This window comes from Pseudorasbora parva, chromosome 9, assembly GCF_024679245.1.
Source record: "Pseudorasbora parva isolate DD20220531a chromosome 9, ASM2467924v1, whole genome shotgun sequence".
In the NCBI taxonomy this organism is placed as follows: domain Eukaryota; kingdom Metazoa; phylum Chordata; class Actinopteri; order Cypriniformes; family Gobionidae; genus Pseudorasbora; species Pseudorasbora parva.
In genome coordinates, this window is record NC_090180.1 from 43727310 (window position 1) to 43745926 (window position 18617).

Genomic DNA, 18617 nt, shown 5'->3' on the forward strand with positions numbered 1-18617 from the left:
GTTGAAAGTGGTACAGTCCACCTGCGCAGTGAGGCTCAATGAGCCGCTGAAAGATATGAAGAGAGGGGTGGATAGTTCCTAAAGGGCTAGTAAGCAAAAATGAACATTCTGTCTGCGTTTATAATACTTACAGCCATGTGGTTCAAAACATAAATACCTTTTTTCGTGAATGGAACATGAAACAAGAGGTTTTTGAAGAGTGATCATGCTGTGAAAAGGGGGCAATATAGTGCACATGACCATATAGATTAATGTGAGTAATAGAATGAGCTTTAAATCGTTATATAGGTATGATGATCTCAATAATGATAAAAAAAAACAATTTGCACTTGTGAGAGAAAATGTGAGAGAGCTATACTGTAGGTGGAAGGACAGTGAAGCGTGTTCCTCCCACAAGCCTGAAGCTATCAGAATCAGATTTAGAAGACTTGCCTTGTGCTTTTGGAGCCTTTGGTTGGTTACACTGACATTTATTCAGTTGGCACTACTAATTTTATCACTGTATGAGTTCAATATATTTAAAAAAGCGCTTTGGATTTTCTGCATAACTCCTGTTGTGTTCAACAGAAAGTCGTGTGGTACACATAAGAGTGTGTAAATAATGACAAAATTAAAATATCAATTATATAAATTTAGATGAGAAAAATACTTTTGAAATTATGATGGAAGCATGAATTGTTGACTGATTTCAGTCACTGTCAAAAAACTGTTACTCTGCCAATTTGTTAAAGGGTTAGATCACACAAAAATGTTCAAACGTGCTGCCTAACACGAGAATGAACCTCATTGGTTCTTCCTGAAACTTAAACTTGCCGCATAACCTAAAAAATGAACCTCATTGGTTCTTGATGAAGCTCAAACGTGCTGCATAATATGAGAATGAACCTAATTGGTTCTTGCTGAATCTCAGTGTAACAAGAATGAACCTCATTGGTTCTCGCACATTGAGCGAACATGCTTGAGCTCCTGTTTACCACAACTGATGTGTGAGTTTGGAACAAAATGATGAGTAAATGACAGAATTTTCATTTTTGGGCGGACTAACCCTTTAAGAAGGTATTCCTCAAATGAAACTTAAAAAATAACAAAAATAAACAGGAATAAAAATTAAAAATGAATAGAAGTGCTTTATTAGAAAACATTATCTAAAACAAAAAGTTAAATTATTTTCTAAAGTGAACTAAAGAAAAACAGCTTGAATATAAATGTGAAATCAGCATAATTTCATTTTAGACTAATTATGCCCTGGGGCAATTAGCGGTGGCCTTTGGTAATCAAGAACAAAACCGTTCACAAGTAGCTCATGATGAAACAAATGGGGTCTAGTGACGCGCTACAGTTCAGCCTTCCCTTTAAACTGAATTCAGAAAGCAGCTGCTTACAAAACAAGGGGATCTGATTAAGCACATGCAATAAGAGTCACCAATCTAAAGAGATGATTGTCTAATGAGAAATCACACGCCAGCATTTGCTCTCTGAAACATGCTTTAGTCAACGGAAATAAAAAAGTAACCACTACGAGGCGACAAAACACCATCTTGTAAAACTTGCATCAAGCTCTATATTTTTGCATCACATTCTGAGATGCATAAAAATCATGGCTATTGCCTTTTAATGTTAACAGCGTTTTGCTATTAAACAAAACAGAAGGGCTGCACAGATTCAATAAAATATGATCATAACACAACAACAGACATAAAAGCCTTCTGGAGTCGAGTTAAAAAGTTTTCCACATCCCACTCTTGTCATTTGAGCTGTAAATCCATGGAAAACAAGTCAAGCTAATCTAATGTACAGTAATATTCAGTAAAGGCATGCGCGTTTCTGTTAGGCCATATCTGAACCGGAATGCAAAACAGGAAAGCTATAGGTGATCCATGTTTGGCTTGCACCAGAGTCCTGCACGGGTCCATTTTTGGAGACCCGCCCCCGCCCGTACCCGCAAGGTTTAGCACCAGATCCGACCCGTGACCCGTGAAAATTTCAAAATTAAATCCGTACCCGCCCAGACCCGTTAATATTTGGCCCGTTACCCGACCCGTGCCCGCGATAAATCACACACGCTAAAACATTCAAATTAAAATGCTTAATTTTTTTATCCTACACCTCTCTCAACATCAACAGCGTCATGAATGGGCTAATGAAACAGGCAAAAGTGCCTTTAAAGACTCATTGTCAACAATTTCATATAGCTACTCCACTCACCAGCTTTACTTTTACTTCATCCATTGCTACTCCTGCAACGCTCGCTCCTTCTGCGCTACGAGAGGCATCAACTAAAGTTTCAATGTCGCAGTGGTGGTGACGTGATGGGTCAAATGGTATATCATTGTTGCGTGTATGTGTAATGGTAATTTGGACATAGAAATTGTAATAGCCTACAAAATGTTGGATGGGGGAAGAAGGAGCTGGGAACCAGCGAACATTTAAAAGACTTAACCAAACAAAACGAAAGTAACGTGAGTAGCCCTTCATGGACATCTCCCATGCGCACACGCATAATAAAACGTAAACACAACTCAACGTCAAATCCAGGTCTGGTGATCTCTCGTCCTTATATGCTTCCGAGCTCCCTCAGAGGACTCGAGACCGGTGTGGCTCGCAGGTGACGCTCATTCACAATCACGCCCTGGTCTCTCTCTCTCTCGCTCTCGCGTTCACTTTGCCACAGAAATATTGCACATATTTTTCATCCGCCCATCCGCGCTACTACCCGCCCGCACAGAGTTAATTATCCGCCCGCATCCCCGCCCGTGAATTTTATAAATGTCATAATCCACCCGTTTTAGCCACTTTTATGCGGATACCCGCGGGTACCCGACCCGTTGCAGGACTCTGGCTTGCACGCTGCTTGTCTGAGTGTGTGTTCGTCTGCCTCGTCCTGTAGTACGCTAAAGCCAGTGAATTCTAACTCTCTTCTGCCTGGATATCTCCATTCAGCCCGTGAGTGTGTCAGCATTTCACAACCACAGCCGAAGACACTTCCAGCCGCCGGTGCACACCTCTCATGCAACGACCTCTCTATAGAAAACTTCAGTGATCTCAGCTATAAACAGACTTGAATTACTCACCATCATGTCGTTCCAAACCCGTAACACCTTCGTTCCTCTTCAGAACACAAATGAAGATATTTTTGATGAAATACGAGAATCTAGACAGCGACACAACGGCCACTTTCAAGGCCCGGAAAGGTAGTAAAGAGATTCTGAACGTTGTATACAGTATGTGACTGACTACAGTGGTTCAACCTTAATGTTATGAAGCTTCAAGAATACTAGTGTGCGCAAAAAAACAAACAAAAATAACGACTTTATTCAACAATCTCTTCTCTTACACTTTACTCACTCGCGACGCATGTGTATGCACCACAACAAATGCATGTGGCCGTTCTGCCCTGTGTGTGAATAGTGTAAGAGAGTGACAGGGAAATTAAAGGGTTAGTTCACCCAAAAATGAAAATGATTTAATTAATTCCTCACCCTCATGTCGTTGGACACCCGTAAGACCTTCGTTCATCTTCGGAACACAAATGAAGATATTTTTGTTGAAAGCTGATGGCTGAGAACGGCTTCAGAAAGGCCTCCATTGGCATTCGGTACATTCCATATTGCTGCCTTCGCGTGCTATCGGAAGATTCCTACTTCCCACTTCAGAAGTCGTGATTACGAGCTTGTTGTGTTCAAGTGCTTTATTGTCGGAAAGAATGGAGGACGCCAGGTTCATACTTTTGTGCGTCTAGGGAAAATGTTATTTTAACTATAACCATTTCAGTTATTTCCCGGTCCCAGAAAATAATAGAATAACTGGCAAACATATAGCAGCACAACAGGAAAGCATATTGTTTATAATCACATTCACAATAAAGGCATAATGTAAACATAAAGAGGCTGCTTAAAGACTAAAATGGTAATAGTTTTCAGCCCTACATGATCCTATTGTATAGCTACTTTTATCACACTATCTAGTCAGCTTGCTTATTCTGGAATGATGATCAACTACATGCGATTTTTGATGTGTTTTGAAATACACAACATGCTTCAAATGATTATTAATGTATGTAAATATGTACTACTTTAACTACAAGACAATGAAATTGGGTGAACTAACCCTTTAACAGTGCATCCCAATTCGCACACTATCTGTTCTAAATAGTAGTCGAAAATAAAATTAGTATATCCCAAATCGTAGTAGGCTATGTTGAAAGGGAACTTGGCTAGCTTTAATTAGCTAATTCAGTAAATGGTAACTTGCTAAATGGTAACAGAATGCTTTGAAAGCATTAGCATAGCATAAGAAATGCTTAATGAGTACAGCAATATAGAACATAATCAGTTCAAAAGTTCACACTTATGTAATTTATGGACAGTAAATTTAAATGCATTTTTGGCCAGCTTTCTGGGAAGAAGACTTCGAGATCAGAATTTGGCCCGAACCCAAAGTACCCCCTGTGTATGTAAGTTATTAGAACTAAAAGTGTGCAGAAGGGGAGGTGGAGGGATGCTGACAAACTCAATGAACGCAGGTAAGACTGCTTTGCTTGAAGCTGTTTATTGTGAAGAAATCTTGTTAATAAAACATCATTTCTCAAACCAAGCTCATGCTTCACTCATCACATATACCCCCCCCCCAAAAAAAAAAAACAACCAACATAAACTCTTCTAAACTAGCAGAGCAAAGCATTAACCAAATCTCCCACTTAACATTAATCTTGCACAAAAAAGAAAAAAAAAAAACATTATGTAACTTTGTTTTAGCATTCCCTTTCTAATACCATGACAAAGCATGCTGGGGAATATAAATCCCAGCCCAGTTCATAAAAAAAAGTTTATAAAACTCAAAACAATGAAACAGTTTTGTGAACTCAAAAGAAGTTCTAAAAACTCATAAAAGTGAATTTGATTGAACTAATTGGTTCAATTTAAGATTCATTATTTTGAGTGGTAGGGTTTACAACATAGACTGTAAAAGAAGAAGAAGAAGATGATGTTTTATTTTTACATATTGCAAACACATTAGGCCAAGTTTGGCCACATTATCCAAAATACATATTAAATAGGTTTTTAGCCGGGTCTTGAAGGTAGACAAAGATGATTATGAAGTATAAGGGCTAGTGAATTCCATCATTTTGGAGCATTAACACAAACAAAAACGTGGAATGGACGAAATATCCATTCCAAGTTCCATTCCAGCTCTAGCTCCAAACATTTTTTTTGCTGTGAACTTTTTAGGGGTTCCAACTACGTAGTGCCGATAGAACCTTTTAAGGTTCTATATCGAACCTTTTCTTCTAAGAGTGTAGTGAATGTGAAGTGGAGCCATGATATCAAGGCCCCGCCCACAATCCCGCAGAATCGGTTAGTACAGTCAGACTATAGTAAACAGTAGAGTACTGCCTATATAAAAAGATATAAACAGTTTACTTAAGAATATCTCATTATTTCTGTGTGAACTTACATCAGTGTGATAAAAACTATACCATAATGACATCTTTATAAAATGACATCTTTGGAACAAAGATTATTAAAGTGTAATTTAATGGTTTAGTTTGTCTAAGGGGGTGCGGGGTAAACTTTAACTTTAGCAATTTTGAGGCTTCAAAATCCAAGTTACCAATCACTCCCATTATAAAGCTCGGAAGAACCAGGATATTTTTACTGTGTTTGGGTAAGAGAAGAAAGACACGTGCACCTATGGCTTCAGGGTGAGTAAATGATGGGTTAATTTCCAGTTTGGGGTGAACTATGCCTTCAGTGCACACTGTTAATGAAGGAGTTCATCATGTGTTCAGCTTTGAGCAGCTCAGGTTAGATGTATGATTACAGAAAACCATCTGCTCCTGGCATTGTGAAAGAATATAACACAGCTGTCACTGACACATATTCAATTATCATGCAAATCAAGGTCAAAGACCTTAAGGATCAAAAAACACAGCTGAAATACATTCAAAATTTTTGTAGATTACATGCCAAATATTTGATGTTTTGTCCATTTGTTAGATTAAGGTACATATTGTCATTGTTCAAATGTATATGACATCTTCTAAATCGTCATGAAAATGCATATTAGAATATGACAAGACATTTACATATACTCCCAAGCACTTCAAAGTACCGTGGTATAATAATGTTAAATTTCCACAAAAAAAAATCAGTTAGGTCTTGTAATGTTTAGTGCTTTTATTCAATTGTGACCTGAGCTTTAAAGTATCCACCCTCTGCTTGGCAACACAAACACAGGGCTAAACAAAAAGGACCACGGGCAGCTAGACAAAAGGTGCAAATGTGAGCAAAAACACGAAGGACAGAGGCGGACAGAATGGAGTGATTTCTGGGGTTTTAAGTTTAAGATGGCTTTTTACAATAAACATGTACACACACACATGCAGACACAAATCTCCTGCTCTTTTATAAGCTAGTCAACCCTGGTTTAGCCCTCTGCCGTCCTGGAACCCTTCCATCGGCCTCCTGGGTCGCCATGGCGACCTGAACAAAGCCCTCTCAGCCTCATTATTCCTCAGTGAGTAGTGTGCCAAACTCCTTCTCTACATGGAACCTATAAGAACACTGTACAAATGATTTACTGTAACTAACAGCTCCCTAACAAACTCATGAAACATGTTTCTTTCCCAGTTTTCTAAACCCTTTGTTCCCTGGAAAAATGCAAAACCAGTCATATTAATCAAGTTCCATTCCTAATTACCATTAACATTCCTAAAATATATAACAGAAATCTTGCAAATTAATATATATATATATATATATATATATATATATATATATATATATATATATATATATATATATATATATATATATATATTATTATTATTATTATTATTTTATTTTTTATTTTTTTACAAATACAGCCAGTGATATACTAGGATAAATAAGTATTTATCTGCACGTGAAAATGATGTGATAGTTTCACTTTGTGTGAAATTTTAACAAAAAATAATTTAGAAATGTATATATATATAAAAAAAAAATTCCAGGATGTCCAGTAGGCTATAGTTTCTACTGCAATTTGTTTGTGAATTTCATAAGAGTCATGTTTTTCATGAATCAGACCGCACTGCTGTGTTTTTGATTCACTGAGTCAGTCCATAAGAGTCATTTGTTCATGAATCTGACTCCACCAGTTGCACTGTACTGCTGATTCAGTACAAACGCTCGGCTCAAACGACTCATTTGTTTGTGAATTGCCCTGAATTTGAGTTTGTTTTTGCGTGTTTTGAGAAAGTAACAATGTGGAGAACCTTTTTTTGACAGTACCCCGAACTGGGAGAGCCAAGAGGACGTGTAGCCTATAGCGTAAAGAAACAAATATTTATATATATAAGCGCTTTGCATTTTGGTTTTACAGGGAAAACTATTTACTTGAGACATGTTTACTTGAGTTTCCATAGCAACAGGACATGATGATCAGTAGCTCAAAATCAGGGGGTAAAAACAAATGAGCTTTTCAGCCAAGTAGGCCGCAGGTTAAGAACCAAGGGCTCTTCAAAATAACACTTGCTGTAAAGCATTTTTCTCTCAATCTGCCTGCAGACTGAATATCCTGCTAATACGTAAGTATAAAATTAAGTAATTTAATATGGAAGTGTGAGGCCTGAGAAAAGACCTAAACAGACAAAAAAGTTCAGTGTACAGCTATATTGAATTAACTCTCTAAATGAAGGTATTTCAGCTTCCAAAAAAGCTCAAGAATGACGTTTGTGCAACTCAAGGGACTTTTTGTCTCTTAACTGGATGATTAGTCAGGATGAAGTAAACAACTGCTGTGATCACTCTTGTCTTCTATTGCAGCCTCACTTTACAGATTAAAATATTTCTTGAAATAGCAGGAAAAAAGTTCCAATGACTCACCAAAATATGATATGTATGTTTGACAGATGTGTGTGCAGTTTGTGAAACGACTGTCATAAGATATCACAAGATTAGTGCATAAAAAGGAATGGACCGTATTTATCACAGAGACCTTCAACTGGAGCTTGGATACTGAAGACATGACACAACTAAATATATTTGTTCAAAACAATGAGTCATGCACTGGATAACAATAAGATGAAGTTCAACAATCCTCCTGATAACATTCAAGGAATAAGAAAAAAGAAAATGAAAAAGAAAAAGAAAAGAAACAGGAGCTAAGGAACTAATGTGCTCAGTTCTGAATACGTGTCTAAAACAGGGCAACAAAACACAATTGGATGGCCATAGGGTCTGTTAAAAGCGCTATATAAATGCAGTCCATTTGTGTTAAATGTGTGAATAAAAAAGCCAAAATTCAATCTGTTCATCATATTGAGCGATCAAGCCTCTTCAGAAATATTGCACTAAACCACTTAATTCAAGTGGATTAGTTTTATGATCTTTTTATTAACTTTTTGAAGCGTCTCATTTTTTTGTTTGTTTAGTTTGCTTTGCTGAACTATAGTCTTACAGTTTCGAACAAAATGAGAATAAGTAAATGATGACAGAATGCTTTTAGGTTCAACTGGACTTTTTAAATCTTCAACCTTATTAACTAAAGGTAAATTAATTAAAACTAAACAGACATGAAAAATAAACAAAATAATTATGATTCATTATAATAACAGAATACTAAATAATACAATCCAAAAATATATTTACAAAATTAAATAATAATAAATTAAAATATAAGTGTGATAGTTTCAAATCTATAATACAATGCCGCAGTGAAATCTGGTGGCCTTTAATTCTGTTAATTTCCTCAGTGGGTGGAGAAAAGTAAAGTAACTGTTGAAACTCTTTCAGCCTGAAGGAACTCAATAGGGTTCTGTTTGTGTCACTCAAATCCTCCAGCACCGTTGTGTGATTTGCATAATGAGTCGACTATAAATAATGCTTCCTCTCACACAATCGTCCCCCGTTTGGGACAGTTCCTGAAGAGAGAACCGGTTTGCAGACCTAGGGCCTACTACAAATATTAAAGTGCACGATGTCTACGTCTTCCTACCGAAAGCGATTTGGAGACGTGAGCCGGAGCAGCGCGTTCCCCAGCCGTCAGACCTCCAGTTCCGTGCGCTCGTCTTTCGGCGTCTCCTCGTCCCCCGTGATTTACGCGTCGAAGAGCTCCAGAGTCCGAAGTAGTCTGGCGATGCCACGGCTGACCAGAGAGACTCTGGACTTTAATCTCTCGGATGCCTTAAATACGGAATTTAAAGCGAATCGGCTCAATGAAAAGGTACAGATGCAGTCACTGAACGACCGCTTCGCCAGTTACATCGAGAAGGTGCGTTTCCTGGAGCAACAGAACAAGATCCTGTGCGCGCAGCTGGAGCAGCTGCGGGGTCAGAGATCGTCCAGCATCGCGGATCTGTATGAGGAAGAGATGCGAGACCTGAGACGACAGGTGGACCAGCTCACCACGGAGAAAACACGCGTGGAGGTGTCACGAGACAACCTGGCAGAGGATATAGAGCGACTCAGAGAGAAGTATGACAAACTACACACAATGTTTGGGCACGTTAATGTGGGAATGCCATTTGCATTAGGTCATACAGAATAGCCTACATATGGCCTGGTTCAACGGGGCTTAAAGCACGCTTTAAAAAAATAATCGCTTTTCACTAAATTTAGGCTTGTATGTCTGTTGAACATTTATGGAGCAACAGCTTTTCTATGAAAATAAATCATAAAAGTGGTTTATTTTGTTTAAAAATCGTATAAATGTATGGCGAGGGGGGCCTTTTACCACACAGACACATGGGGCAAAACAGTACAGTAAACATATTAATACAAACACTTTAGCTAAAATAATATATTTTTTAATAATGTCTGTTAATTGTCCAAAACAACCACTTTAGCAAAGTTTGTACTATTTTTTGCTTATTTTGATAAATAAAATAATGTATTTTTGTTCAGTAAATATACTCTCATTAAATTATGTTGATATATATAACAAATATGCAGAAACTAAATTTAATATAGATTTAAAGCCATGAACTGATTTTCTAATTTTTTTCGTACTGTTGTCTGAGGTCAACTAATGATGTTTGTGTGGTAACAAGTAATAGGCTATTTTTCTACACTGGTTTCGAGGCTCTCTCCAGAACACTCGGTTTTGATGGGCGTGCTGTGCTGAAGACTTGGAAGTAAACGCCCACGGCTAGGATTGGATAAGATTTGCATATTTAATGAGCTTCAGCTCTCCTGCCTGTTCATGTGAGGGAGGGATTGTTTTGAAAGCAGCAACCGAATAATTCTCTGACAGTTCTCAGACTCAAAACGTATTTATCAAACAGACACAATGATTTATCTCAAATCCATCTGTGATTGATTTATTCATAACAGTTTCTGTTCCTCTCAATTCTGATTTCGTTTTAACTCCTACGGTGGCTGATTTAGTCCAAGATTAACATGGCAATCCCCCTCTTCACATTCGACACGGTGCCATTGAGTGTTAAAACGCGAAAGACGAAGCTTGAATTTACGGGTATGTCCCTCTTTGGCTAATGTACTTTCAAGATGGAGGGGTAACATGGCGACCGGCATTCGAACCCCTCACCCGTATGTATTTTCAATAGCATATTATAAATTTATGAGAATACTTTATTACTTCAAAGAAGTAAATATACATTAATGAGCACATATATTTATGAATGAACTAAGTGTTTTTAGCTAAGAATAAACTAAAAAAAGTTACACAGTGTAGCTTTAAATACATTTTTAAAAATAAAAAATATATATTTTGTAACTGCAGAGTGAGTGACCTCATTTATCAGGGATATTGTGCAGATATACAGACCAGTGTTCAGGAAAGCACTGTGGTGGTGTTTGCTTTTTAGTGTTTTGGAAAATATAAAATCAATTGTGCTTTTTTTTTTTTTTTTTACCTCGGGGGTCTTTAGCCTTGTTGTACCCTGTGCAGAATGAAGACAAAACCTATTTGAAAACTTTGCAGTAATCAAAGCATCTATCTCTAGCATAATTTGTTTGCATACCACTTTTTATATTATTTTGTGGTCTAAGGCAATGCAAATCATGTGAGCAGTGATTTTTGAGTATAATTGCATATGAGATCATTCAAAGTCATTATTGAGAAGTGTATAACTGCTAAATTTTGTGATTGACCGATAAGAATCAATCATTCCTGATATTTTGCATTGAGGAATATATTCTTAATGTGTTTTCTTGTTGATATCTGTCATTTACAGACTGCAGGATGAGATTCTTCAGCGAGAAGAGGCAGAGAACAGTATGAGGAGTTTCAGACAGGTGAAACACGATTGTGTTTAAAACTAAAGGATTTCAGAAACATTGCTACTTCTTATATGATTTCAAATGGCAGCGTTAAAAGGCAGACTGAAGGGCTTTGAAAAGCGCAGCATTATTCACTGCGTTAACGTAATTCCCACTGAAACAGGAAGACAGTGACAGTGGACAACAACTGCGCAGGAAATGAAGATGTTATTAGATGTTATCACTATTGCAGAGTTTCAGAAGTATGGTAATACTTATTGCAACATTTAAGTGTAGCAATGTATGAAGATGTAAAAAAAATGGAGCAACATAGTATGAGATAAATTGATAAAATTGTGTAATTTCTGCATCTGGGTGGATGACTGAGCTCACACAAAAATTTACAATTTCATTCAAAAGTTTGGGGACAGTTCAGCATGTATGGGATGAAAAGTGAGAGTAAAGGCATTTATAATGTTACACAGAATTTTGATTGTAAATAACTGCTGTTCTTTTGAACTTTCAATTTATCTTGACAAAAATCTATCAAAATTTCCACACAAATATGAAGCGGCACAACTGTTTTCAACTTTGAGAATAAGAAGAAATATTGGTAGCACTGAATTTTACAGTCCTCTTCCCCATGTACATATTATGTACTTATTATAGTAATTACAATAACTGGATAATAACTAGGTACTAACCCTGACCCAACCCCTAAAGCTGACTGCCCATGTAGTTCCCTTATATTAATCAGTACTTACGTAGGTAAGTAGACTAAGTTCCATGGGTGTCGGAAGCAAATGAAATGTGGGTGGGTCCTCTCTCTCTGATTTATTTTGGCTTTTTGCTGAATTAGAGACGATAAAAGTGAGTGGGTCAAATATCATTGGTCATAAAAAGTGGGTGGGTCCTGTCCAACCACACACAATGGTTACGACGCCCATGCATGTACTGTAAAATAAAGAGCAACCAAAATGTTTCTTGAGTTGCCAGTCAGCATATTAGAATGATTTCTGAAGGATCAAGTGACACTGAAGACACTATTGAATGAATTACATTTAAAAATATATTCAAAACGAAAAGAGTTTTTTTGTAAGTTTATTTCACAATGTCAGTGTTTGTACTGTATTTTGATCAAATAAATGCAGGCTTGGTGAGCATAAAATGCTCAAGGATCAATGTTTATTAGAAAAAAAACATATAAAGTTATAAATAATTGTGAGTACTCATGATCTTTAAACTATAAAATCACCACAAGGTGTGTGGTATGATAAGCAAACTTATGTATACTATTGCTGCTTGCTACTAATTTTCTCCATGTAATCACAGAAACAAACGAGTCTGCTTAATTTGGGAACTGTGACCGAGATTCTGGTCTGTGTTTGAGGAATGGCTCTGCGTGGCATGAATGTCTTTGTCTCTGGCATTAGCGCTGGGAAATCTCCATCGCTGCTGATTGCCCTTCCAGCAGACCAGCAGACCCTGACAAAGCAAACTGTTGTGGCTGAAACGGCTGCCAAGGGCAGGAATGTCTGGATGTGTGTGTGTGTGTGTGTGTGTGTGTGTGTGTGTGTGTGTGTGTGTGTGTGAGAGAGAGAGAGAGAGAGCATGTGTCAAGCATAAAACAGTGTGAGTGTTAAAGCCCTGTTTATTCAGGGTTTAAATGCGGGATGTGTTAGTCCTGTCAGCAGACATCCGCATGGTGCCACACAGACTGCAGGGCATTGTGCCCAGCCCAGAGACTCATTAAAACACAAAGACCTCTTCACCGCGTGCTTGCTGTGCATCTGTACTCAATACACTAGTGTTGCTGTGTCATTGAATGTTGTTAATGTTGTGCAGGACGTGGATAACGCCGCTCTTGCTCGAGTGGATCTGGAGAGGAAGGTGGAGTCTCTCCTGGATGAAATCGCCTTCCTGAAAAAGCTCCATGATGAGGTAAGACACACGGTTACAGTATTTCTTTCCTCAGACTGAGGATAACTTCTGCTTTAAAGGATTGGTTCATCCAAAAATGAAAATTACCCCATGATTTACTCCACCTTAAGTCATCCTAGGTGTATATGACATTCTTCTTTCAGACGAATACAATCAGAGTTATATTCAAAAATGTCCTCCCCAGTTCAAGCCTTATAATGGCAGTGAATCCAAAATTTGAAGCCCAAAAAAGTGTATTCATTCATTATAAAAAATGATTATTCATTATCCATCCTTTTTAATAATAAATAATGCCAATATGGCTAGGAACTAAATTCTCATTACTGTGTAATAATCAAGGAACTTTTCTGCCGGTGCAATGATATTACGGAGCACCTGAAAATACTCCCCAGCACGCTCTCTGTGCAAGAGAGTTGTCACGTTGGTTATGTTGACAGAAGTTATCCTATTTTCAGCCGCTGTGTATTCTCATTGCACTGCTGCAAACATTGTACTGCACCAAAGTCCCTTGATTATTACGCAGGAATGAGAGTATAGTTCCTAGCCACTTAGGTCTATAAAATCGCAACGTTTAATTTTCTGTCGGTGTAACTATACACATCACAACATGTAAATAGGGAAATGGTGGCGTTATTTTGTCACTTATTGAGCAGTAGGCTAGCTGGAGCCATTGACCTCCAGTCTTTGTGCTAAGCTAGGCTAGCGGTGTGTGCGTCAGACAGAGTTATGGCACGCACGGAGATGAGAATGGTATGAATAGACTTATCTAACTCTGGGGGATACAGTGAATAAGCTAAAGTCCCAAAAAGTTGACGTTCCTTTAAGTTCAAACTCAAACAACAGCATCAGTCTGATTATGGCATTAAGAGCAAGAAATGAATCTGTTCAAGATGCTCACATGACATAAACCTTTTTTTTCCACTGTAAAAAACTAAACGTGCTGTAGTACTGCACATATTTTGCAGTGATTTTACTAGTGTTCAATTTATATGAGCTCCAACTTAATTGCAGCACCACCTCGGTAATAGGGCGCACGTAAATGTTGCCATTGAATCTAATCGAATCGCTTTTTTTGGTGTTCACAAAGTGTTTCAGATCTCAGGTTATATTGTTGTTTTGGAGACTTTTGTATACTAAAATGTTTTAAACTATTCATTCCAGGCATTACTTGTCATAAATATAAACTAATTCCAGCATTATCTATAAAATGAAATAAATAATAAAATGTCTTTGAGAAGTACCAAACATCTACAGTATGTGTGCTTTTTCAACTGCATATCAACACCCTAGCATTCTGAAATGTTTTGTACAAGCAAAAGCTACTAAAAATGTCAAAACGGGAGACAGGGAGTCATGACAGATGTTACTCAGAATGCATCTCTCTCTGTAGGAGCTGGCTGAGGTGCAGGCACAGATCCAGGGCCAGCAGGTGCAGGTGGATATGGACATGGCTAAACCTGATCTGACAGCTGCTCTGAGAGACGTCAGACTGCAGTATGAGAACCTGGCAACCAAAAACATCCAGGAGTCAGAGGGCTGGTACAAATCCAAGGTATTTAACACGAGCCTTTTCACCATTAACAGGGATTTCCTCTACTTACCATCAACATCTTAGCCTCTTTTGTTCTTGCTTCTCATTTTTTTATCTGCAAGTCATAACTGTCAGATGAGCTTCTTCTGCTTTTAACGCTCATGCAAGGAGTACAAAAAATGAGCCCTCGCTTATCAAAATAATGTTTTATGGATTCTTCCTTTTCATACAATTTTTTTTTTTGTCTTTTCACCTCACATCCTTTGTTACCAAACTCTGCCTACCTTTACGCGTGTCTTCATATATTCTCAGTTTGCTGACCTGACAGAAGCGGCTAACAGGAATAATGAAGCTCTGCGAATGGCCAAACAGGAGGCCAATGAATACCGCCGTCAGGTGCAGGCGCTGACCTGCGAGGTGGACGCCCTCAAGGGAACAGTAAGCATCTGGCATTTACGCATATTCTTCTGTCAGAAATGTGATGACTGTGACTGTAACAACAAACCACAGACCCTGTTTTGTTGTTTACCCCAATACTGAACCGTGGTGTAGAAAAATCTGATATTCCATGACTACCATAACATCATATCCACAATCCCTAAATCTTTTTAATGTAAATGCAGAATGAATCTCTGGACCGTCAAATGAGGGAGATGGAGGAGAACTTTGGAATGGAGTTGTCTGGTTCCCAGGATACTATCGCTCGGCTGGAGGAGGACATACGAAACATGAAGGACGAGATGGCAAGACACCTGCATGAGTATCAGGATTTGCTCAATGTCAAGATGGCCCTGGACATCGAGATCTCCACCTACAGGAAACTTCTAGAGGGGGAGGAGAGCAGGTGGACACTTCCATCCTCTTTTAGTGCATTACTGCTTGACTTCTTTAATGATATGAATATGGTTTCATTTGACTTGAAACAATTGTTGTTATGTTTTATAAAATAATTTTACACTTTATTGTCTTGAATGTAGAATTGCAACCCCTCTTCCAAACTTCTCCTCATTCAGTCTGAGAGGTAAGACATCAAATCACAAACAATTAACATAATAAAACATATAAAAATGTGTTTCTGCAGTTTACTTAAAGATTTCATTTTCACAGAAACGATGCTCGAGTCCAAGCCTGTTATTGAAAATACATTCACTAATAAGAAAGTTCTTATTAAGACCATTGAGACCAGAGATGGCCAGGTATGTGCTTAACTTATTGCTGCATTTTCACACCGTCTTATGCTTATAAAGAAGTACAAACATTTCAAGCACTTTATTGAAAGTGTAAAGACCAGCAAATGCTTGTATATTAAGAACAGTATAAATTAATTAATCCTAAAATAATGTCATAAAATATGCTTACATGTATTTATTTAAATATTATTAAGTAAATGAGGCTTATGATAGGATTACATTTTTGCATTGTAACATTATTTGATTAACGATGAATTTAAATTAAATTAAACAATATAAATAAATACATAATATTCTTTTATGTATTTAAATATTTTTTAGATAAGACATTTATTTACTAATTTATACATTTATTTAAATTATTTTATTTATGTTTTGTAATTCACATGAATCTCTAATTTACAATATCAAATTTTTTTTTCTCTCTGGAATAAATGATGTATATACGTGATGTAGCCTAATCTAATTTCAAGTCAGTGATATCAGTTCTCTCTCTCATGAACACTTCCGCTCTTCTCTTCCATTAGGTGATCAATGAGTCCACTCAGAACCACGATGACCTGGAGTGATGGAGGGAAATCTCCTCGGCTATCATCCACTGCAAACCACCAGCTACAGCACATTTTTGAATCCCAACTCATTCTGATGTGAACAACCCACAATAACCTGCTTCAAAGTGCCTTCTTATCTGCCAAAAATAAACCTTACAATTATTTGAGCCTGTAAGGCCTGTAGTTCTGCTCGGAGGGAGAGCACACGACCTTTAGCGTACTGTGAATCTTTTCATTGTCTGAACCTGCATTTATCTTCCACGTAATGTTGCCTATTCAAAATGCTTCAATAAAAATAATCAAAGAAAGGTTTGTATTCCTAAAGAACCTCATTCTTTGTCTGGTGTAAAAGACAGCCTTAATAACAAAAAAATCCAAAAAATCCGATTGGAATTTCTTAGAGGATTTTTATTTGGTCCTAATCCTATCAGGCTCATGTTGGATTGATTATTTTAATCATTAAAAAAACAACTACACAAAGGCCTCTTATAGTTACTCTGGAGGAGAGTTTTGAGATCTTGATTGTTCCTGAACTGGTTCTGGATTTGAAGTCCATCACTGCCATCGTGTGGACATTTGTAAGAACAGAAAATACATATTACATACATACATATGCATACATATTTTTCTCAAGTCTTAATTGACCTTTTTAAAACAGGTCGTTCCTCTCACCAAGAAGCCTCCGTGTTGTCTATGAGGAGTTCATGTGGGATAGGATGTGTGTTCCTGTCTGTTTTTCCAGTGATGGAGACAGTGATGTACTCCCTGGACACAAGTGTTCAAGTTCCTGTTCGCTCCCAGGGAGGCACATCAAGAGCTCATGTGGATGCGGTCATAACTCAGTGTCATATTTTTTTAAAGGAATAGCTTGCCAGAAAGCAAAAACATCTACTCCCATGCTATTCCACACCCATATGATCTTCTTTCTTCAATGGAACACAAAATAAGAAACACTGAAGAATATCCATACTGGTTTTTAATTCAAGGACAGATGACTGTGACCCTAAGAGACAAGAAAAAGTAGTCCAGACAACTCAGGCACTATATTTTTCCCAATGCCATATGATTGTTTTGTGTGATAAAAAACCACCACCTGAAATTTAAGTTGCTATTAGTTGCAGATCTGTTCTAGTTTTGAAATCTCTTACACACTTGTTGCCTTTAGTATAAATTTCATCAGGTTAGTTTTTTTTACACATATTTATATATACAGGTCCTTCTCAAAAAATTTGCATATTGTGATAAAGTTCATTATTTTCCATAATGTAATGATAAAAATTAAACTTTCATATATTTTAGATTCATTGCACTCCAACTGAAATATTTCAGGTCTTTTATTGTTTTAATACTGATGATTTTGGCATACAGCTCATGAAAACCCAAAAAAATTAGCATATTTCATCCAACCAATAAAAGAAAAGTGTTTTTAATACAAAAAAAGCCAACCTTCAAATAATTATGTTCAGTTATGCACTCAATACTTGGTCAGGAATCCTTTTGCAGAAATGACTGCTTCAGTGCGGCGTGGCATGGAGGCGATCAGCCTGTGGCACTGCTGAGGTGTTCTGGAGGCCCAGAATGCTTCGATAGCGGCCTTAAGCTCATCCAGAGTGTTGGGTCTTGCGTCTCTCAACTTCCTCTTCACAATATCCCACAGATTCTCTATGGGGTTCAGGTCAGGAGAGTTGGCAGGCCAATTGAGCACAGTAATACCAATGGTCAGTAAACCATTTGCCAGTGGTTTTGGCACTGTGAGCAGGTGCCAGGTCGTGCTGAAAAACCAAATCTTCATCTCCAAAAAGCTTTTCAGAAGATGGAAGCATGAAGTGCTCCAAAATCTCCTGATAGCTATCTGCATTGACCCTACCCTTGATAAAACACAGTGGACCAACACCAGCAGCTGACATGGCACCCCAGACCATCACTGACTGTGGGGACTTGACACTGGACTTCAGGCATTTTGGCGTTTTCTTCTCCCCAGTCTTCCTCCAGACTCTGGCACCTTGATTTCCGAATGACATGCAAAATTTGCTTTCATCCGAAAAAAGTACTTTGGACCACTGAGCAACAGTCCAGTGCTGCTTATCTGTAGCCTAAAAGTGTCTTGACCTGGGGAATGCGGCACCTGTAGCCAGTTTCCAGCACACGCCTGTGCACGGTGGCTCTGGATGTTTCTACTCCAGACTCAGTCCACTGCTTCCGC

The 18617-nt window shown here is 37.8% G+C and overlaps 1 protein-coding gene across 1 annotated transcript; it reads left to right on the top strand.

The window, feature by feature from the left end:
- The first annotated feature begins 8874 nt into the window (after positions 1-8874).
- On the top strand, positions 8875-16722 carry viml (vimentin like). Its single transcript, XM_067453315.1, has 9 exons — positions 8875-9455; positions 11177-11237; positions 13047-13142; positions 14533-14694; positions 14986-15111; positions 15297-15517; positions 15651-15694; positions 15781-15869; positions 16391-16722. The coding sequence occupies exons 1-9, from the start codon at positions 8959-8961 to the stop codon at positions 16430-16432; spliced, it is 1338 nt and encodes a 445-aa protein (XP_067309416.1). The 5' UTR covers positions 8875-8958; the 3' UTR covers positions 16433-16722.
- The last annotated feature ends 1895 nt before the right edge of the window (positions 16723-18617 follow it).

Bases quoted from the DNA above. Each gene is read 5' to 3' on its own strand.
- viml (XM_067453315.1), top strand. From the start codon at position 8,959: ATGTCTACGTCTTCCTACCGAAAGCGATTTGGAGACGTGAGCCGGAGC. The intron at 9,456-11,176 runs GTATGACAAACT...TGTCATTTACAG, and splicing joins ATAGAGCGACTCAGAGAGAA to ACTGCAGGATGAGATTCTTC. The intron at 15,695-15,780 runs GTAAGACATCAA...TCATTTTCACAG, and splicing joins CTCCTCATTCAGTCTGAGAG to AAACGATGCTCGAGTCCAAG.